The sequence below is a fragment of the Schistocerca piceifrons genome, chromosome 6, assembly GCF_021461385.2.
Source record: "Schistocerca piceifrons isolate TAMUIC-IGC-003096 chromosome 6, iqSchPice1.1, whole genome shotgun sequence".
Classification (NCBI taxonomy): Eukaryota; Metazoa; Arthropoda; class Insecta; order Orthoptera; family Acrididae; genus Schistocerca; species Schistocerca piceifrons.
The window spans coordinates 527,828,550-527,851,092 of record NC_060143.1 but is presented as its reverse complement, the minus strand read 5'-3'; the positions used below and the strand labels follow the sequence as shown (position 1 = coordinate 527,851,092).

Below are 22,543 nucleotides of genomic sequence, written 5' to 3'. Positions count from 1 at the left end.
CCAGACTGCCACCTTCTCCAGGGATTCTTGGGAAAACGACTCAACCAGTGCTTGACGTAAGTCTATATTGCAGACAGTGTCTTTACCATGTGATCTAGACTCCAACTGACATTGTACACAGTACAGCCTCCAGAGGGTGCTGTCATCCCTATTGTGACAATTTAAGTGGTCTGGAGGGGGAAAATGGCGCCAAAATGACCCAGCCTGTGCCGTGTTGCTGGAGAGAGTAAGGAAGGAGTGTATTTTATTTATTTTGGAAAAATTTGTTTAGGGATGGAGTAGATCACACTGATACAAAACACATGCTTGGGGTCATGACACACAGCCCACAGATCTGTAAACTACTACTAAATAACGCTCTGCAGACAAGCAAACAACTCCTAATTTACCAAAATAATTTCAGTACAAACATGCAGACTGCTCCTAAATAATGCAGTACACTTGAGTAGACACACTCAGTACTCTTACAAAGTCCAAATAACGCATAGCACAGCCCACAGACCTGCTCCCAAAATAATGCAACAGACACACAAACAACGTACGCAGACACTGCCTGTCGCACCCTGTCCATTGGCAGGAGGGTACCGCAGGCGCTCCCAGAAGTTTGGATGCATCAACACCACGTGCCGAGTGATGCACTGATGCCCGTTTGGGTCCCGCATGCATGAGGTGGCGACATCCTTTTCATATTCCTCTCTAAATACCCTTTCACCTAGGCACTGTTGCTGATGTGACCGGATGGGAGCAAATAACTATTTACAGAGTGCAGACGCTCCAAGGTGGGCCTCTACCTGCAGTTCAGCGAAGAGCTAATTGCCGGGCGATGCTACAGAAACCCATTTCACAATAGCACAAGCTGCTTTCTCCCAAGCGATTCTAATGGACCATGGGAGACGTGTGGCTGACACATCGCTGTGTGTAGCTACATACCATTGCAAGTGCATCTAGTAACGTTTTCAGTATTATACTGAAGCCACATGGATATCTAAAATAATAACTAAGTCTAACTCTAAGTAATTGTATAGTGTCCCAGAAATACTACGTGCGCTTTTGTAGGAGTTTTCGTGATTTTTTTGTTGTTTTGGTTTTAGGGCGCAAAACTGCTATGGTCATTAGCGCCCAGGTTTTCGTGATGTGTCTGCTTGCTTGCATGCATGGAAATTCTTGCCATAACACTATCTGTTTACAAAACACGTGTGTGTGTGTGTGTGTGTGTGTGTGTGTGTGTGTGTGTGTGTGTGTGTGTGTGTGTGTGTGTGAGTGAGTGAGTGAGTGAGTGAGTGAGTGAGTGAGTGAGTGAGTGAGAGAGAGAGAGAGAGAGAGAGAGAGAGAGAGAGAGAGAGAACGAACTTAAGGCAGCAGTTTCCGACATGTGGTCTACAAGTCACTGTCACGAACTCTGTAAACAGCACATCTGTCAGGCAAATGTATAAATGGGGATTGCAGTCCCTCACAAGCACCTATCGCTTACTTCGTTATGATGCTGAAATCTTACAACAGTGTTAGAAATATGATTCACTTGTGGTTATGATCCAACGCAGGTATGTAGTTGACTGGGAGGACTTTATTACAAATCATATGCATCATTTCTAGACATCTCAAAAGCTGGTGTACATGTCTTACGACCTCAATCAGCTCACCATCTACTGCTATTTGTGATCTTCTCAGTCAGTCATCGCCTATAACTCAGTGGTTATAGCGCAGAACCTCTGATATGGTATCGCGACAGAATACGTTACACATACTGGAGAAATATCTAGCTGCAGTGGCATGAGGGATTCGCAAATACCTGTTACATACCACGTTCCTTAGCTGAATCAGTCAAAATTCAGCGGTTTTATCACGAGGCTGCATCGTGGGGTACGTGTAATTGGACTGCTGGTATGATAATACACACTCCAGTGATCACCGTAAAACCACCTCATTCAGAGGTAATGTCATATCTACATTTATAAAGCAAGTATAGCTCTTAACATCGATAATGATGAGCACCTGTGGAAGCAAGGCCGCTTGTGACAGTAACATACAGTAGTTCTTGCAATCGGGTTTTTTAACATCTGGCCGATTACGTGGTAGCACTAGCAAGTAAAAGTTACGAGACATGTCCACCCATCACTAGGATAGGTTTACTTTCACTCCAATTGATTTTCTCTCACTATTATTTCGTATCGTAGGCAATCATTTATTGGCGAAGTATTATATTTAGTAGTAGTAGGGGATGCGTGATAGGTTCACCTTGAGCATCAGGCTTATAAAGTATGTGTTTGTGTTCCGACATGTGCAGAAAGGAAGGTATGGATTTGACGTGGGATACTGTGATAGAGGGAAGAGTAAAGTGATAACAATGGTACAGGTATTTCTATTTCCAGATTGGTTTGAAGAACATTCTGTGCAATTCGATCGATGATTTGGCTATCCAAATAGCCCAAATTGAATCCCATTGAACATTTATGAGACATAATCGAGACGTTAATTCGTGCCCCAAATCCTGCACTTTCGGTATTATGTACAACTATAGAGGCAGCATTGCTCAATATTAGCGGCTGCACTACGCTGGGCAAAGGAGGTCCAACACGTTATTAGGAGATGTGCCATGTCTTGTCACCTCTGTGTTGTGGCTGATTACGTGAAAAATCTGTGCTCGTTTCTGAACGGAGGTACTTCCACAACGATTTTTCCAGGGGTTCTTTTTTCTCGTCAAATGATATAAATTTCTGCCATAATGTAAAGGCCTATTTGACGCTGTCGCAAGGCCTTTCAATCGAAACCATTGTCATCCATTCACAGACAGCTCATTATAAAGCCTCAAAATTTATTTACAGTGGAAATATATACCCATAATTTCATCTGTATCATTCAATTAATCTCTAAGAGTTACACAAGCGTCCAGTTCTTGCTAGAATCCACCAAATGTATGGATGGGAGGGAGGGAGGGAGGGAGGGGGAGAAGAGAGATTAAAATTGAGTAACTTATTGGTCTGCAAAGTGATTTTACTAAGTTTCCTTTTTTATTTGCCTTCAGGATAGCAAAGACATTGATTCTCACTAAAAGAGGCGGACCTGGCTAAAGAGAAACGAATTCTATGTGTGGAAAGCGGAGCGTGAAGTGGGAACCACTAAAAGTTGGGCCAAATGACACAGCTTGTCAAAGCTCTGAATAGGAATTCGAATACTTCCTAGGCTTGTTTCCCCAACTGTGTGAGGTAAAGTCCAAAGCTGCTGACTGTGCGATCACAGATAAAGAAAGTAATGCAGGGTGTATTTACGATACTTCGCTCATTGTCGAATGTCGTTCAACTGAGCCTTCAATCGTAACATTTAATTGTAAGTATAGCTGTAGCGCAACTTTACGCTAACCAGTGGCGCCAAGTTATTTGGGGGGGGGGGGGGGGGGGGCGGCAAGGTACTTTGTGCCCCCCCAATAGTTAAAAGTAGGGGCCTCGCCCCCCTCCCCAATATTCAAAACAGGCATTTCTTACCGCTCTCCCCCCTTCCTCAGCCTTAACTGGGAACTTTGTTGAAACTGTTATATACATTTTTGCTTAATAGTATCTAACGATTATTTAGGGAAAAATACCGATTTTACCAGCTATTGCGTATTACTTTCTGCTACTCCTCCCACCTCTGCATATGAAGAAGTGTCGTGACGGGGTTTGTCCCCTGCATCGGTACTATTCTCACACTTTTACTGTACGGAGGTATGCGGGGAACGTAAGTTCACCATGAGCTCGCAGCGCTTTGGCTGCTAGGACGAACTCCACTTCCTTGTAAAGAAACTAATGAGCAATAGTGACACCGAATTTGATGGCGATCGCTAACCAGTGGCTCTTCGTTCGCTTTTGTAAATTCTATTGACAATCACTAGGTACAACACCACACAAAATCAGCACCGGCTCCTGGGATTTTGTCGCCCGGCGCGAACTTGTCAACCGCCACCCCCCTCGCTTTTTCGACATAGTCAACTTTTCCCACAATATATTTAATACATTAAGCCTTATTTTCACATATCACACTCACTCGTCTCTTTGTTGTGAATATGTCTAAGATCAAAGCAGCAGTGAGTGATACGTTTACAGTGCAATACATTTTAAGCCATTTTTGTTGGAGGAAACGTTTCTTTCGAAAATCTGAGCACACTGTTTCTGTACCATAGCTAATTTTCAATAAGACCCTTGATTTTACGAATAATTTGTGTTTCCAATTTACTCTCACATTCCTTCATTTACGCAAGATGGATTTGCGCCCCCAAAAACCTGCCGCCCTGGGCGATGGCACGGTTCGTTAAAACTCTGTCCTACAAGGTGGGCCGTAAGATACTTGGCAAAGTCTTCAGTTTTGTCCAACTATACAGAACTTCAGGAATTTTTTCTAAATGTTTCAAGAAATGACAATTCAGACACTGGGGCCAAAGCAAGCGGCTTTTTGATTAATATGCAGACATGTGATTTCTTTTTCATGTTATCACCTTTGGGAAAACAGTTAGGTCACATTGATACCGTAGACATAGCACTACAGAGGAAATCCCTACACTTAGAGGCGGTCAACAAGACGATTTCCACTCTTGTAACTTCTATTAAATTTATGAGAAACAATTTTGAATCGTTCTGGCGTGAAGTAACTTCAAAATGTCAAGATATGGATGTTGATTCCCAAAATTACCCGTTAGAAGAAAATTTCCTAAGAAATACGATGACTCCATCAGTTCATGTGTAGAAACATTCACTGAAGTATGTGACAAATATAGAAGATAAACAATGGATACATCCATCAGCTTCTTGGAATCACGGTTCAAAACTCAATCATTCATGTTTGTAAATCAAATTGAACGATTTCTTCTTGGTGATAAACATTCATTGGATATTTTATCTTTCTACGAATCAGATATAGACAAAGAACGCTTGCTTCTCCACCGAAGCATATTTCATGAGATTATCCGAAGCAGTGATTCTGCGAATATTAGTTCGTTGGATGACATAGCGAAATACCTAAAACAGGAAACCCACCTGTTTGACGTACTGCCTGAACTAGTGAAATTCAAACGTGTAGTGCTGACGATTCCGGTAACGTCCTGCACCGCTAAGTGATCTTTTCCTTGTCTGCGGAGGGTGAAAACTTATCTTCGTTCTGTAATGAGGCAGGATCGACGTAATGCCAGCGCCCTTCTCAACGCCCATAGAGAAGAGTCGATGGTGGTGGTTGTTGGGAAGTTTGAGGGGGACTAAACAGCGAAGGTCATCAGTCCCCCATTCCAAAATCAGGCGAGCCGAAAATCAACGGAGCAGATAAAAACCAAAGGGGGAGGAGACGACCCCCAGGCGCTAAAAGAACACAAATGCAGCAAGAAACACTACAGACAAGAACAGGACAGAGGAACACCAGACAGAAAGAAACAGAAGAAAGGAGGATGGCCGGAGACTGGTTGACTGACCATGAGAAAAAAAGGGAAAGAGTCAACCATCTGACGGCACACCAGAACAGCAACAGACACAAGGACAAAAGACACAGAAAGGGAAAGGCGCAGGACCTCCCTAAATCGAACCATAAAAACGACTACTACGGATAAAATGTAAAACATTGTCAGCCATGGAGGCATCGTCGGATAAAACCAAAGCCAAAGTGCCCGGGAGATTAAAAGATTGCCGGAGTGTGCGCAGTCGAGGACACTCCAGCAAAATGTGGCCGACCGTCAGCCGGGACCCACACCGACACAAGGGGGGATCCTCCTGACACAACAGATGGCCGTGCGTCAGGTATGTATGGCCGATGCGCAGCCGACACAGGACTACCGAGTCCCTGTGAGAAGCCCGCAGGGAGGAACGCCACACATCGGTCGTCCCCTTGACAGCCCGCAGTTTATTCGGGGCTGTCATGCCACGCCACTCAGCAGCCCACATCCCAATCAGCTTACGGCGCAACACCATCTGCTGGTCGCGAGCCGTAAGGCCGACCTCCAAAGCCGGGGCGTCGATCGCCCCTTTGGCCAGCCTGTCTACACGTTTGTTCCCTGGGATGCCAACATGACCGGGCGTCCAAACCAAGACCACCGAACGACCAGAACAGGCAATGGCGGAAACAGTCTCCTGAATGGAGGACACCAGAGGAGAGGAGGGATAGCAGCGGTCGATGGCCTGAAGGCTGCTCAGGGAGTCACTGCAGATCACGACGGACCTACCTGAGCAGAAACGCATATGCTCAAGAGCGCGCAATATGGCCACCAGCTCTGCAGTAAAAATACTGCAGCCAGTCGGCAAGGAGCGCTGCTCAACATGAGCAGCATGAGCAAAAGAGTAGGCAGTGCGACCATCAACCAGGGAACCATCAGTGTAGACAGTCTCACAGTCCGAAAATGAGGCGAGGAGAGCAAGAAAACGGCGACGGAGGGCCACAGGCGGAACCGAGTCCTTGGGTCCCTGTGCCAAGTCCAGATGGACGGACGGCCGGGACAAACACCAGGGAGGCGTAGGTGCACGGACCCGGAAGGGAGGCGGAAGAGGGAAAGAACCCAATTCCGACAGCAGGGACTGAACGCGGATAGCGACGGAAAGCCCAGACCTAGGTCGCCGTTCGGGCAGATGGAGGACCATGGCAGGGAAAAGCAGGCGACGATTGGGATGGCCTGGCGAGCAATGCACGTGGACAGCATAGTCGGCGAGCAGTCGATGGCGGCGAATCCGCAGCGGGGGAACCCCGGCCTCCACCAGTAGACTATCCACGGGGCTCATACAAAAAGCGCCAGTTGCAAGCCGGACCCCACAGTGGTGTATGGGGTCTAACAACTTCAACACTGAGGGTGATGCAGACCCATAGGCCAGGCTCCCATAATCAAGCCGAGACTGCACAAGGGCTCTGTACAATCGCAGCAGCGTGCAGCGATCAGCACCCCAAGACGTGTGGCTAAGGCAGCGGAGGGCGTTGAGGTGCCGCCAGCATTTTTGCTTCAGCTGAGTAATATGAGGAACCCATGTGAGCCGGGCATCAAACACGAGTCCCAAGAAGCGGCAAGTGTCCACCACTTCAAGCAGGTGGCCGTCGAGGTAAAGTTCAGGATGAGGGTGGACCGTCCGACGCCTGCAGAAGTGCATAACCCGAGTCTTGGCAGCAGAGAACTGAAAACCTTGAGTCAGAGCCCATGATGCTGCCTTGCGAACGGCGACTTGCAGCCTGCGTTCGGCGACTCCCGTAGTCGTGGAGCTAAATGAGATGCAGAAGTCGTCGGCATACAAAGAAGGAGACACCGACGACCCCACTGCTGCAGCCAAACCATTAATGGCCACTAAAAATAAGGAGACGCTCAACACCGAGCCCTGCGGGACCCCATTTTCCTGTATATAAGAGGAACTAGAGGTGGCACCGACTTGCACCCGGAAAGAGCGGCGCAATAAAAAGCTTTGAAGAAAAGCCGGGAGCCGACCACGAAGACCCCACCCATGCAACGTGGCGAGGATGTGATGCCTCCATGTGGTGTCATACGCCTTCCGCAGATCGAAAAATACAGCAACAAGATGCTGACGTCGAGCAAAAGCCGTACGGACAGCAGATTCCAGCCGCACCAAATTGTCCACTGCAGACCGGCCCCGACGGAAGCCACCCTGGGATGGAGCGAGGAGACCGCGCGACTCAAGGACCCAACACAAACGCCGCCCCACCATACGTTCGAGCAATTTTCACAAAACGTTGGTGAGGGTAATGGGATGATAGCTGTCCACCGCCAGTGGGTCCGCACCGGGCTTCAAGATGGGGACAATAACACCCTCTCGTCATTGCGACGGGAACACGCCTTCGCTCCAAATGCGATTAAATATCGCGAGAATGTGTGTCTGGCAGTCCCTGGAGAGATGCTTCAGCATCTGCGCGTGAATGCAGTCCGGGCCTGGTGCTGTATCAGGGCAATCGGCGAGGGCAGCGAGGAATTCCCTCTCGCTGAAAGGAGCATTGTATTTTTCAGAATGACGCGTGTGGAATGAGAACGGCGCCCGCTCGGCTCGCTCCTTTAGAGAGCGAAAGGCAGGGGGATAGGATGCAGTCGCAGAGCTCTGAGCAAAGTGCGCGGCTAGCCGTTCAGCAATGGCGGCAGCGTCCGTGCAGACAGCGCCGTCCAAGGAGAGCCCAGGACACCCATAGGGGTCTGGGATCCATAAATCCCCCGGATCCGGGACCACACGAGCGAGGAGGAGACACGGGAGCCCAGGGAGGAGACGTACCTCTCCCAGCACTCCTGCTTACGCCGTGCAATAAGACGACGGGCAAAGGCACGGAGCCTCTTAAAGGCGATGAGGGTCTCCAGAGACGGGTGCCGCCTATGACGCTGGAGAGCCCGCCTACGGTCGCGAATAGCCTCAGCAATCTCCGGCGACCACCAGGGTACAGCCTTCCGCCGAGGGAGGCCAGAAGAACGGGGGATGGCAGCCTCGGCCGCTGAAATGATGGACGTAGTGAAAACACGGACCACCTCGTCAATGTCACCCTGTGGGGGAGACGCAATGGTTACAGCGGAAGTAAAAGCTGGCCAGTCAGCCCTGTGGAGAGCACAGCGGGGCAAGCGCCTAGAAGAATGACACTGGGGCAGTGACAAATAGATGGGAAAATGGTCACTACCACACAGGTCAGGATGCACTCTCCAGTGGAGGGATGGGACAAGTCCAGGGCTGCAAATAGAGAGATCGATGGCCGAGAACGAGCCATGCGCCACACTGAAATGCGTGGGAGCACCCGTGTTCAAGAGGCTAATGTCGAGCTGAGCCAATACATGCTCCACGGCCCGACCGCGATCATCGGAGACAGTCCCACCCCATAGAGGGTTGTGGGCATTGAAATCGCCCAGCAGCAAAAAAGGTGGCGGCAGTTGGGCTATCAGAGCAGCCAGGACATGCTGCGCGACAGCACCATCAGGTGGAAGGTAAATACTGCATACGGTGATAGCCTGTGGCGTCCACACCCGAACAGCGACAGCCTCTAAAGCTGTTTGTAGAGGTACAAACTCGCTGTGAAGAGAGTTAAGGACATATATGCAGACGCCACCAGACACCCTTTCATAAGCTGCCCGGTTCTTAAAATAACCCCGATAGCCACGGAGGGCGGGGGTTTGCATTGCTGGAAACCAAGTTTCCTGCAGAGCAATGCAAAGGAAAGGATGACGGCTGATAAGTTGGCGGAGCTCAGCTAGATGGTGGAAAAAACCGCTGCAGTTCCACTGGAGGATGGTATTAGCCATGGATGGGAAAGGCGTGAAGGGATTGGGGAGGCAGATTACGCCTCCGGGGCCCCTGCTGCTACTGAGTCACCACCTGGACAACAGCCATCTACTGCATCCGAGGGACTGGCGAGATCCATGTCCTCAGCGGACGCCAGAATCTCCACCTCATCCTCAGACGCAGAGCTTGTAGGAAGCGGTGGAATGGGTGCCACCGCAATGTCGGTAGCCTTGGGGAGTTTCTTCTTCTTCTGCTTCTCGCGCTGTGCCTTTGGTGGCGCAGGCTGGGAGGGCGCAACTGGGTCGGTCTCAGGGACAGACGACGACCGTGTGTCCCTACGACCAGGGACCGGCGGTTGTTTAAGCCACTTGCGGCTGTCGGCCTTTGTACCGGACGGAACTTGGGAAGTGAGGTCCCCAAGGGACCCCTTCCTTACGAGAGTAGCCGAAGAAGTCTTACGCTTCTCCGGCTGGGAAGGGGGGACTGATGTCCCCGATGGTTGGGGGGGTGTTGCTCCTGAAGTAGATGGAGCAGGAGCAACAGGAGGTTTAGTGCCCCCCACCATCAAGGGGGCAGGTGTGGGACTTCGACTCTGAGAGCTGACTGGAGCGGATGGAAGTGTAGAAGGAGTGACAGTTGCGGCATAAGAAGCTGTCATGCGCACTGGATGAAGCCGATCATATTTCCGCTTCGCCTCAGTGTACGTCAGGCGGTCGAGAGTCTTTATTTCCATGATCTTCCGCTCCTTCTGCAGAATCGGACAGTCTGGCGAGCAAGGCGGATGGTGCGCACCACAGTTCACACAGATTGGAGGCGGCGCACAGGGATGATCAGGATGGGAAGGTCGACCGCAATCGCGACAGACTAGGTCGGAAGCACAGCGTGAAGACATGTGGCCGAACTTCCAACACTTGAAGCACCGCATCGGGGGAGGGATATACGGCTTGACATCACAACGGTACACCATCACCTTGACCTTCTCAGGTAACGTGTCACCCTCGAAGGCCAAGATGAAGGCACCGGTGGCAACTTGACGATCCCTCGGACCCCGGTGGACGCGCCGGACGAAATGGACACCTCGGCGCTCCAAGTTGGCGCGCAGCTCGTCGTCGGACAGTAAAAGGAGATCCCTGTGAAAGATAATGCCCTGGACCATGTTCAGACTTTTATGGGGCGTGATAGTGACGGAGACATCCCCCAGCTTAGTACAAGCGAGCAAGGCCCGCGACTGGGCGGAGGATGCCGTTTTTATCAACACCGATCCGGACCGCAACTTGAACAAGCCCTCCACCTCCCCAAACTTGTCCTCTAAATGCTCTACAAAGAACTGAGGCTTCACGGATATAAAGGATTCCCCATCAGCTCTGGTACAGACAAGATATCTGGGCGAATACGTCTCACTGTCACGCAATGCCTGTCGTTCCTCCCATGGTGTGGCGAGGGAGGGGAACGATTTGGGGTCATAAACGTTACCTTTAAAATGGGCTCTCGAACGCTTAGAGACTGCTGACGGCTGGCCGCCAGCGAGAGATGATGTACCACGCTTCACTGCGGGTCATCCGCCCTGATGCCACCTACTCCGACCAAGGGCCCTCCCCACGGGCGCCACCCAGCCACAGCAAAGGCCACCTGGCAGGATGGCCATTGCCGGGAGTCCCGATGCCCCAGAGAGATGGGCATCTACTCCTTGGCATACGTGGGGAGTTAACGGCGCAGGCATCAGCAGAGCGATCCCTGTGTTGTCAGGGGGCTACAACCAAGAGGGTACATGGCGGCCCCACCACAACGGAATGGCTACCGTGCTGGATCTTAGGTGCAAAAATGGCCAAGGTCGTCGTCGCAGTTAAAAGAAACACTGCAGAGTGCAGCGCGGTAATCGCCCAAGAGATCGAAAACGAGCGGGACACCATTGCAACGACGAGAAAGACGGCTAAAGGTCTAATTGCACGACGGATACAGTGCACCATGTAAGGCGCCCTTCCCCAATTGGCTCGCTCTTCTGAATAATTTAGAAAGATGGAGGTCAAACCCGAGAGGGGACCATCACATAAGGCCGAAACGTTTGAGACTCCTTTTAGTCGCCTCTTACGACAGGCAGGAATACCGCGGGCCTATTCTTACCCCCGAACCCGCAGGGGGGGAAGAGTCGATGAAACTCTACCTTGATGCCATATGCGAGTTCATATGAGGAATGATCTGAGGAGTACATTTGCCATCAAAAATTAAGGCATGTTTCTTCAACTTCATTTATATATGTACTGTACCACTACTTACCTATACTCCGACTGAAATGACATTGTGATTGACGTTTCAGCGAGTCGAGGAGTAGGGGCTAGTCGCCAGCCAATCTTAGTTTGCATGATTTTCAGCTGTTTGCACTTTTCATTATCCTCACAATCTTTTTTGTTTCTTGGAAGCTATGCTGTGAGTGGAATTTCCCAAGAATATGATGTCATAACTCGAAAGGAAAAGGATGCGTGCATAATACACCTCTCTGCTTCAGAACTTGTGTTGTTCCATAGAATTCTCATTGCATAGGTCATTTTAGATAGCTTAGAATTTAATAATGTGATGTGGGAATTCCATTTCAGATTGTCTTGTAAGTGAACAAAGCAATTTTGTTTCAGTGACAATTCTTTGGTTTTCGAAAGAAATATTTCGTTTTAATGGATTTTTAATTTTGCTGTGTGTGGAATTGTATAGTGACAGCTTTTTTTCTTTTTTTTAAGGGTAAATCAGTAGCTTATTCCTCACAAACCACTCTGAAATCTGTTCATTTGTGACTTCAGCATGCAGCCTAAGAGCCTTTCTATTTCCACCTTCAATCAATACACTGGTGTCATCTGCAAATAGGATTGGAGTGTCGACGAACATGTAGATGGAAACTGGAAGTTATCTGTCGAATGTAGTACCTAATAAAATGATTCTTGGCCCCCCTCAAAAAAAAAAAAAAAAAAAAAAAAAAAAAAAAAAAAAAAAAAAAAAAAAAAAAAAAATTATTTTCAAGTCGACTGACACTAGCACAGGCAAGTTTCAGTTAATGAAAGGACTAGGCCACAATTATCAAACAAGATTGATTACAATGTAACTGTCAGAAAGTTTCATTCCTTGGAACTTGTTAAAAAAAAGCACAGAGCATAGAATTTTAAGAGAAAGTTCCTCATAAAACCATTACTCTAAATATAGAAAGCTCGAAAACAAATTCAAGCTGACAAGTGAATGACTTTAGAGCTAACTTCTGCAATAGTTAAACACAGGATCATTAAACAAAATTGAAGAAACTCGTGGTTTTAAACTTAAGCCACCACTCACGCAACTACAAATGCATCAATAGATAATGGTTATAAATGGAGGCGTGTACTTTAAGCACGATTACACTGCTTTCCTCTCATTACACATGAACTGCCGCTCTTGGTACGAGCCCTTTTACTCTCCAACAATCAACAGACCCAGCTCGCCCGTCTCCTCAGGCAGGTCGTTGTACACACGGAAGAGAACACGAAGTAACAAGACAAGCTTCTAAAACACAAGCAGATGGTGTTAATTCAAAAAGCCTCAATAACATGCTCATATGTGCTTTAGGGAATACAGGGCAGACAATAGCGACAGTTTAAGCTATGGCCTGGAAAACTTCAAGCAACCAATTGGTCCAGTAAACAAAATAAAAAATTAACCACATTTGATAAACCATCAAAATAAGGGCATTTCACTACTAAGGAAATCGTTCAGGACTGGCAGATGGCAATACCCATAGCACAGATTTAAGTAGCTGACGAGAATTTCTAATGAGGCAACAAGAGGCAGCAATACATTAAATGACGTCGTTACCACAGTTCATGGGCTGAAATTTTGCTCACCAATAGAAAAAAAAAGAAGATCTATCCATTGTTCCAATGCCGCCGTGAGCAGAATCAAGGCTGTCCACTGAGAGTTCCGTCAACTAATGAACGTCGGAATCACCAACGCTAGTACTAACGGCCTCAGTTCAACGCGTTGCCAGCTTATACTGACACCCAGTGTGCTTCCCAACACAGTGCATGCGTAACTCACGCCTCCTAGCTGCTCCGCGTTCACTCTCTCTTCCCGGCCTGTGGTGGGAATGATACACGTTTCCCATTAACGGCAGGAGCTGTCAGAATGGATAGGTCTGTTGGAGTGTAGGAATGTAGATGAATTATCTGTTGTCCTCTAGACGACCGAATAGCGAACTAATACTTAGTATGTGTTGGACAGCTTTCGTGATCAAGTGAAAATTTGAGAAGTATGTAGGTGAGTTTGCATTGGATGGTTATTCCCTCCCATGTAAATTGTTCAGTTGATAGTTTCTTCACATTTCCCGTCTTGATTTAGTTGAGAGAGATCGATTGTGGTGTGTGCATCTAGCATGTGGAAGACACGTTTGCCGGTTCTCTAGACATGAGAACTACCTTAGTTGACCTTGTAAATCATAGAGATGATTTGGAATCTGTTAAATCACCGACGTCAGTATTCACAAGTGGAAGTATCTATTTCCTCAATTTGTTTAGAGTTCTCATGTAAAGGTCTTCGCAGACGGGATGAGTTTCTAGTTACTCAGTGGTCAGGTTTGTTGAGAAATAATTCCCAGTCTGCATCTTCAGATTTATGTTGCATGAGCGATCAGTAGGCTACTCCTGTGTGCGGACCATGTGGAAATATATTTGTTCTTGTCATCCCCGAGTATGGAGATGGGTATAGAAAAAAGCAAGCAGGGAAGCAGGTCTACACAATGTGTGTGTGTCTAGAGGGTTCAAATGGCTCTGCGCACTATGGGACTTCACCTCTGAAGTCATCAGTCCCCTAGAAATTAGAACTACTTAAACCTAACTAACCTAAGCACATCACACACATCCATGCCTGAGACAGGATTCGAACCTGCGATCATAGTGGTCACACAGTTCGAGACTGAAGAGCCTAGAACCACTCGGTCAAAACAGCCAGCTGTCTAGGGGGAACCATCCTGAATTTGTATAACCGTTCCGACTTTGGCCCGCTGACAGTGCTCTGATCACATGTCGGGAGTGGATGACTGCCAACCTCGCAGGGAACTACCTATTGCCACAAGTGTATCTATGGTGCTATCTGTCTTCATGGTAACTGTGCAAATGATGTAAAAGGGGCACTTTTGGTATGGTGTAGGATACGAATTGTATGTTTACTACATCGTCATGGTAAATGGTACATGGTACATGGTGATATAGGGCTGGGTTGGAGATCAGTTTCACGCTCTAATATTCAAGCTCCTGTCCTCAGTGGGAGGGCAGTGTAACTGAATAAGAGTCCCTCTGTACTTGAAGGATACATAGGGCACATTGCAAGGTTTAGTTGTTGTTGGAATATGGCTATCAGTGTAAAATAGTTTTCTGCCACTGAAAGTCTTGTTTGCAGAAAGGAAAAGACAAGGTGGACGGTGCTTCCACACCAATGGCATCAGTAATTTGGAGGGTACATTCAATGAGAGCCAATCATAATCACCCATTCATTCACAAGACATCCTTTGTGCAGGGATATAAGAGTTTCTAAATAGTGCTGAGAACGTTTGTGCATGTTGAAAGCAGGAAGGGTAACACGTGATGGATGGGGTGCCATGTTAGGGCCGCTAGGAAGACTGCATTCGACGTTATTCTGCGCTGTTTTCGTAAACATGTTCGGTTAGGGCAAGAATTTCCGTGCATACAAGCTGAGACATCACAAAAACTCTTACAAAAGCGCACATTAAGTATTTCTGGGACACTACGCAATTTGCCAGAGTTCGACTTTGTTATTGTTTTAGATTTCCAGTGGCTACAGTGTAACATTGAGAACATTGCTAGATGCACTTTCGATGGTATGTAGCTACACGCAGCGATGCATCAGCCATATGGCACACATGGTCCATTAGAATTGCTATGGAGAAAGCAGCTTGTGCTATTCTGGAACGGATTTCTGGGGCGTCACTCGGCAGTTAGCTCTTTGCTGGACTGCAGGTAGAGGGAGCATTCACGCCAGCAACTGCGAACACATGTGCGCATGGCCTACCTTGGAGCATCTGCTCTCTGTAAAAAGGTCTCTGCTCCCGTCCTGTCACTTCAGGAACAGTGCCAAGGTTAACACGTATTTCAAGAGGAATATGAAAGGGATGTCGTCACCTCATACATGTGGGAACTGAGTGGGCATCTGTGCATCACTTTGAGGGGGAGGGGTGTCTGTGCATCCTGACTTCTGGTAACATGTGCAGTACCCTCCTGCACAGTCCAATGGACAGGGGGCGACGGGCGGTGTCTGCGTACAGTTGTTTGTGTGTCTGTTGCATTATTTTGGAAGCATGTCTGTATGCTGCATTACGCATTACTTGGACAGTGTGCAAGTACTGAGCATGTCTAGCCATCAGTGTACTGCATTATTTAGGAACAGTCTGCATGTCTGTACTAAAATTATTTTGATACATCAGGAGTTGAGTGTGTTCAGAGCGATATTTAGGAGTAGTTTACAGGTCTGTGGACTGTGTTTCATGACCCCAAGCATGTGTTTTGTATCAGTGTGATATACTCCATCCCTAAATAAATTGTTCTAAAATAAATAAAGTACACTCCTTCCTTACTCTATCCAGCAACCCGGTGCAGGCTGAGTCGTTTTCCCACAACTTTCCCCCACATGAGAATGCCATCTTAGGTTACATCACACAATGGATGGCAACACCCTCTGGTGGCAGTACTGTGTACTAGGTCCAGACCTCGTGGTTAACAGACTGACGCCATCTTTGATAACTGTACTTGCATCATCAGCTGACATGACTGCGACCTTGGATTACATCACAGAATGGATGACAGCACCCTCTGGTAGTGCTACAGTGTACTATGTCAGTTCGGCTCAGGACCTTGTGGCGAACAGACTAGATGGTGATAGTGCCTCTAATTGTTTAAGTAAAGACTTACGTCCAACACTGGTCGAATCCCTGGGGGAAGGTGGCGTTTAGGTGACATTAGTGGAGATTACCTTTCTTTCCCACCATTTTCTTAGGTTAGTAGAGTAACTATGGTGTGATGTATTATCCTGTTGGAATTTGAACATCCCTCCATTTTTCTAGGGGAGAGGGAGGGAGGGAGTTAGCTTAGTGGAGGTTGCCCAATTGATATCTTCCCGCCAAAATCCGCCATATTGGATGACGTCATGAGCTGTTGCCAAGAGTGCACATAGCAATCTTTGATACATCTGGCAACAATGCAGAGTGCGCCAGAAACTGCCTGGCCCCAATATGTCGACTTTTTTAAAAGAGAACAGGGTGACACTTTTAGGTTTTGGCTTAGCATGCACTAGCCAGTGGCTGCAAAACGGAAATGACTGAAATATTTACAATGAGAGAGGCATCATCGGTCCCTGTTAAAGAAACATCATAGAAGTTCATTTAAGTCGCCATCATTGACCTCTGTGTAGCACTGTGCTCTAATTATGAAACTACAACACAGCCAACAATTTTAATCAGCTAACAAGATTGAAACCAATTCAGGCTTTGCTGCAGAGTTTAGCTCTGTTTGCAATTGCAGAAGGAAGTTCTGCTTAACAAAGAAAATTTCATGCACTTCTAGAAGCATACACCAAGCATTCAGTTATCTATTGAGCCTCAGTAGCTCCACAGATTAGTGTGACAGCACAGTTCCAAAGTTCAAACCACAATTGGTATTAGGGTTATTTATCATTTATCGCTTCCTTCACCTGTGATAATTATTAGTGAATGTTAAAACTGATAATCTGCAACTTTGCTTGGAGACCATGTGAAACTGTAAGCCCCACTATAATTGGGTAAGTCAGTTCAGTGGCTGGAGCAATGCAAGAACACTCAACAAATCCACAGATAGTGAAATGCTGGTGTTCAACAGATCACCTGGTAGAGCACTGATTTACCTCCACCACTAACTAGTTTCAATTTTATGTGAACATGAGCGAACCAATAACACTGCTGTAGTATTTGGGAAGGGAGCTACAGCGAGGAACCTGTCATTCATTTAACTGACTTACCTTATTCGCAGTGGTGCAGCACTGAGGGGGCGCGCTATTTGATGTTGTCCTGCAATGTATCCCAAGTGCAGATGTGTTGCCTCAACTCTGCTGGAATGCTGTGCCCACTCTGGGCCCAGTGGAGGTCCAGCTTGTGGCGGAGCATACTGGCCCAGTGGAGGTCCAACAGGTTTGCCCGGCAGGTAGCCGCCGCCGCCATGTGAATGTCCATAAGGTTTGTCCGGCAAGTAGCTGGCACCGCCGCCATGCCAATGTCCATGAGGTTTGCCCGGCAGGTAGCCTCCGCCGCCATGCCAATGTCCATGAGGTTTGCCCGGCAGGTAGCCGCCGCCGCCGCCATCATGCCAATGTCCATGAGGTTTGCCCGGCAGGTAGCCGCCGCCGCCATGCCAATGTCCATGAGGTTTGCCCGACAGGTAGCCGCCGCCGCCGCCATGCCAATGTCCATGAGGTTTGCCCGACAGGTAGCCGTCGCCGCCATGCCAATGTCCATGAGGTTTGCCCGACAGGTAGCCGTCGCCGCCATGCCAATGTCCATGAGGTTTGCCCGACAGGTAGCCGCCGCCGCCATGCCAATGTCCATGAGGTTTGCCCGACAGGTAGCCGCCGCCTCCATGCCAATATCCATGAGGTTTGCCCGGCAGGTAGCCGCCGCCGCCATGCGAATGTGCATGAGGTATGCCCGGGAGGTAGCCGCCGCCGCCATGCGAATGTCCATGAGGCATGCCCGGCAGGTAGCCGCCGCCGCCATGCGAATGTCCATGAGGCATGCCCGGCAGGTAGCCGCCGCCGCCATGCGAATGTCCATGAGGCATGCCCGGCAGGTAGCCGCCGCCGCCATGCGAATGTCCATGAGGCATGCCCGGCAGGTAGCCGCCGCCGCCATGCGAATGTCCATGAGGCATGCCCGGCAGGTAGCCGCCGCCGCCATGCGAATGTCCATGAGGCATGCCCGGCAGGTAGCCGCCGCCGCCATGCGAATGTCCATGAGGCATGCCCGGCAGGTAGCCGCCGCCGCCATGCGAATGTCCATGAGGCATGCCCGGCAGGTAGCCGCCGCCGCCATGCGAATGTCCATGAGGCATGCCCGGCAGGTAGCCGCCACCGCCGCCATGCGAAGGTCCAGGGGGTTTGCCCGGCAGGTAGCCGCCACCGCCGCCATGCGAAGGTCCAGGGGGTTTGCCCGGCAGGTAGCCGCCGCCGCCGCCGCCATGCGAAGGTCCAGGGGGTTTGCCCGGCAGGTAGCCGCCGCCGCCGCCGCCATGCGAAGGTCCAGGGGGTTTGCCCGGCAGGTAGCCGCCGCCGCCGCCGCCATGCGAAGGTCCAGGGGGTTTGCCCGGCAGGTAGCCGCCGCCGCCGCCATGCGAAGGTCCAGGGGGTTTGCCCGGCAGGTAGCCGCCGCCGCCGCCGCCGCCATGCAAAGGTCCAGGGGGTTTGCCCGGCAGGTAGCCGCCGCCGCCGCCGCCATGCGAAGGTCCAGGGGGTTTGTCCGACAGGTAGCCGCCGCCACCACCGCCATGCGAAGGTCCAGGGGGTTTGCCCGGCAGGTAGCCGCCGCCGCCGCCGCCATGCGAAGGTCCAGGGGGTTTGCCCGACAGGTAGCCGCCGCCGCCACCGCCATGCGAAGGTCCAGGGGGTTTGCCCGACAGGTAGCCGCCGCCGCCACCGCCATGCGAAGGTCCAGGGGGTTTGCCCGACAGGTAGCCGCCGCCGCCGCCATGCGAAGGTCCAGGGGGTTTGCCCGACAGGTAGCCGCCGCCGCCGCCGCCATGCGAAGGTCCAGGGGGTTTGCCCGACAGGTAGCCGCCGCCGCCGCCGCCGCCGCCGCCGCCATGCGAAGTTCCAGGGGGTTTGCCCGATACGTAGCCGCCGCCGCCGCCGCCATGCGAAGGTCCAGGGGGTTTGCCCGACAGGTAGCCGCCGCCGCCGCCGCCGCCGCCGCTGCCGCCGCCGCCATGCGAAGGTCCAGGGGGTTTGCCCGACAGGTAGCCGCCGCCGCCACCGCTATGCGAAGGTCCAGGGGGTTTGCCCGACAGGTAGCCGCCGCCGCCGCCATGCGAAGGTCCAGGGGGTTTGCCCGACAGGTAGCCGCCGCCGCCGCCATGCGAAGGTCCAGGGGGTTTGCCCGACAGGTAGCCGCCGCTGCCGCCGCCATGCGAAGGTCCAGGGGGTTTGCCCGACAGGTAGCCGCCGCTGCCGCCGCCATGCGAAGGTCCAGTGGGTTTGCCCGGCAGGTAGCCGCCGCCGCCGCCATGCGAAGGTCCAGGGGGTTTGCCCGGCAGGTAGCCTCCGCCGTGCGAATGTCCAGGAGGTTTGCCCGGGAGGTAGCCGCCGCCGCCGCCGCCGCCGCCGCCGCCGCCGACGCTGCCGTGCGAAGGTCCAGGAGGTTTGCCCCGGAGGTAGCCGCTGCCGCCGCCGCCATGCGAAGGTCCAGGTGGTTTGCCCCGGAGGTAGCCGCTGCCGCCGCCGCCATGCGAAGGTCCAGGTGGTTTGCCCCGGAGGTAGCCGCCACCGCCGACGCCGCCATGCGAATGTCCAGGCTTGCCCGGCAGGTAGCCACCGCCGCCGCCATGCGATGGTCCAGGTTTGACCGGCAGGTAGCCGCCACTATACAAAGGTCCAGGTTTGTCCGGCTGGTAGCTGCCACCATGCGGAGGTCCAGGTTTGCCAGGCAGGTAGTCGCCACCATGCGGAGGTCCAGGTTTGCCCGGCAGGTAGTCGCCACCATGCGGAGGTCCAGGTTTGCCCAGCAGGTAGTCGCCACAATGCGGAGGTCCAGGTTTGCCCGGCAGGTAGTCGCCACAATGCGGAGGTCCAGGTTTGCCCGGCAGGTAGTCGCCACAATGCGGAGGTCCAGGTTTGCCCGGCAGGTAGTCGCCACCATACGAAGGTCTAGGTTTGCCCGGCAGGTAGTCGCCACCATACGAAGGTCCAGGTTTTCCCGGCAGGTAGTCGCCACCATACGAAGGTCCAGGTTTGACCGGCAGGTAGCCACCATGTGAAGCTCCAGGTTGTGGATGCAGGTATGGGGCTTGCCAAGCTCCTTGTTGTGCATGCAGGTGTGGGCCCTGCGAAGCTCCAGATTGCGCTTGCTGGTCAATTTCCTGGAAAATACCATGGTTATACTGTAATCTTAAGGACTATGTTATCCAATTATACTGCAATTTGTTTATTTCCACTAGTCCATTTCGCTTATACGAACCAGTATCCGAAATTTGATAGACTGAGCCAGAATTACTTCTGTAGTTCCTATCCAACAAAGCAATTACTTTGGAACAGCCCTGTGATAGTAAGCAACTTATTTCTCAGAATTTCTTTATCAGATGGTATCTGTAAACTGACTTTCATCATGGAACAGACAAGTCACGCCATGATTGTTGGTTTTTGTTTTATAATAGTTCTCTTATTTTAGGTTTCTTAGATTATCATTTGATACGTTGAGTTTCCGCCTATATTTCACACACACTTGTGGATAATTTTATTCTTTATTCTATTTCGTAGTGGCGGCGGCGTTGGTTTAAAGGGACTAAACTACTGTAACACCAGTGCTTCCATCTCATGAGATGAAGTAGTAAACAGGTAAGGCTAACGTGAGGGGGATCCTCCCAATGCAGAAGAAATTCGTGGCTTAGTCTAATGTGGACAATGCATAGTCGGCACAACACAATGGCATCTTTCTGAGAGACCTGGAAAGATGAACGACATTTTTGAGAACCACTTAATCGCTCTTAACTTGTGTTGGGTCGCAGTAGCCTGGCATTCCAATTCCCAGAGCCTCAAAATATTTCGTCAAAGTTGTAATTGTAAGTCTGTGTCCAGTATTCGGACATCAAGTTAATCTACAGCTGCGTCTTTAGCTTGACGGTTGGAGAGTTCGTTTTCTGAAATGCCTATGTGACTCAGTGTTCATATGAAGGTCATTGCCTTTGCAGATTTGCAGAGATCCTGGATGTTGACTAGCCAAAGATTTTTGGGGTAACACAGGGTGGGTGGGTTGGTTGGTTGGTTTTGGGGTTTTATGGGGGCTAAACATCGAGGTCAACAGTACTCTGTTCCAAACAGACATACCTGTAAAAGGCCTATACAGTAAATGCGTAACCTCAGCACTCAAAGGGAGGGAACACCAAGGGGTACAGAGCTAAAATGAACACCGCAATAACACAAAATAAAGGACACTTAAAAGGAGCAAAGCAAATAGTTAGAGTAAAACAGACTTCAGTGGTTGATGGATCAGGTAAAAGCCAACCACTTAACTACAAACGAAGAACCTCCAGCTGGAAAGTGTTGATAGAGGTACCAACACAACTTGTTACCATGAAAGACACTATTTTGGTATCCACGTCACAAAAGTCGCTGGAGTGGGTGTAGCCTGAGAAATCATGCTAGAGTGCCCGCACTAGAGTGCACAGATAAAACATAAAACTGAGTCAGCTATAGAGGCATCGTCACCTAGAATTAAACGAAGTGCAGCTGGTAAATTAAAGGACTGCTGCAAGGGGGCTAAAAGGGGACAGTCCATCAGAAGATGGACCACTGTCAGCCCTGCATCACAGTGACACTTGGGCTGTGGGTCAACCGCATATGTCCAATTCGGAGACGGCAGAGAAGAACAGTCACTATGCGTGCTATTCAAGGATGAGTTCCATACGGCTGTGGACGACTTTACCATGCGGAGGTTATTTGGCGTGTTCAAGACAGACCATTCAGAGCTCCAGACGCCGTGGACCTTGCGATGTAAGGCTGACTGGAGCTCTCTTTCCACGAGACCAAGCTCAAGCGGTGGCGAAGCGGTGGCGAAGCGGTGGCCTGCTTGGCCAATCGATCGACACGTTCATTTCCTGGAATGCCGATGTGGCCAGGGGTCCACACAAACGTCGCTGAACAACCACATTCGACGAGAGCAAACGCAGCATCTTTAATACTGCGCAGCAAAGGGTCCCAAGAAAAACACTGGTGAGTGCTTGCAATCTACTCAGGGAGTCACTGCATATGAAAAGTGACTCCCCAGAGCAGGAGAAAAAGTGAGTGAGCGCATGACAAAGAGCAACCAGCTCCACAGTGGAAACACTGCTCCCACAAGGCAGGGAATGCTGCTCAATGTAGTCGCCGTGGATGAAAGCAAACCCAGTGCGTCCATCGACCACAGAACCATCGGTGTAGACTACATGTCCATTGCGAAACGAGGCAAGAAGAGCCATGAATTGTTGAAGACTGGCAGGTGGAACTGAGGACTGAGTCGCAGGACAAATCTAAGCAAAGCTGCAAGCGAGGGAGGGACCAAGGAGGGGTAGAAGAAGAGGGCCGGAAGGATGGAGGAAGGGGAAAGGACTTGAGTGACG

At 50.3% G+C, this 22,543-nt stretch overlaps 1 protein-coding gene across 1 annotated transcript in view; it reads right to left on the bottom strand.

The window, feature by feature from the left end:
• The window catches only part of LOC124803437 (fibroin heavy chain-like), a 136,138-nt gene extending 116,050 nt beyond the window's left edge, over positions 1-20,088 (bottom strand). The window contains exons 1-2 of the mRNA XM_047264622.1: positions 19,891-20,088; positions 17,205-19,837 (exon numbers count right to left, since the gene is read on the bottom strand). Of these exons, the coding sequence (XP_047120578.1) occupies positions 17,205-19,837; positions 19,891-20,088 (2,831 nt within the window). The remainder of the gene's footprint in view (positions 1-17,204; positions 19,838-19,890) is intronic.
• Between the last annotated feature and the right edge of the window lie 2,455 nt (positions 20,089-22,543).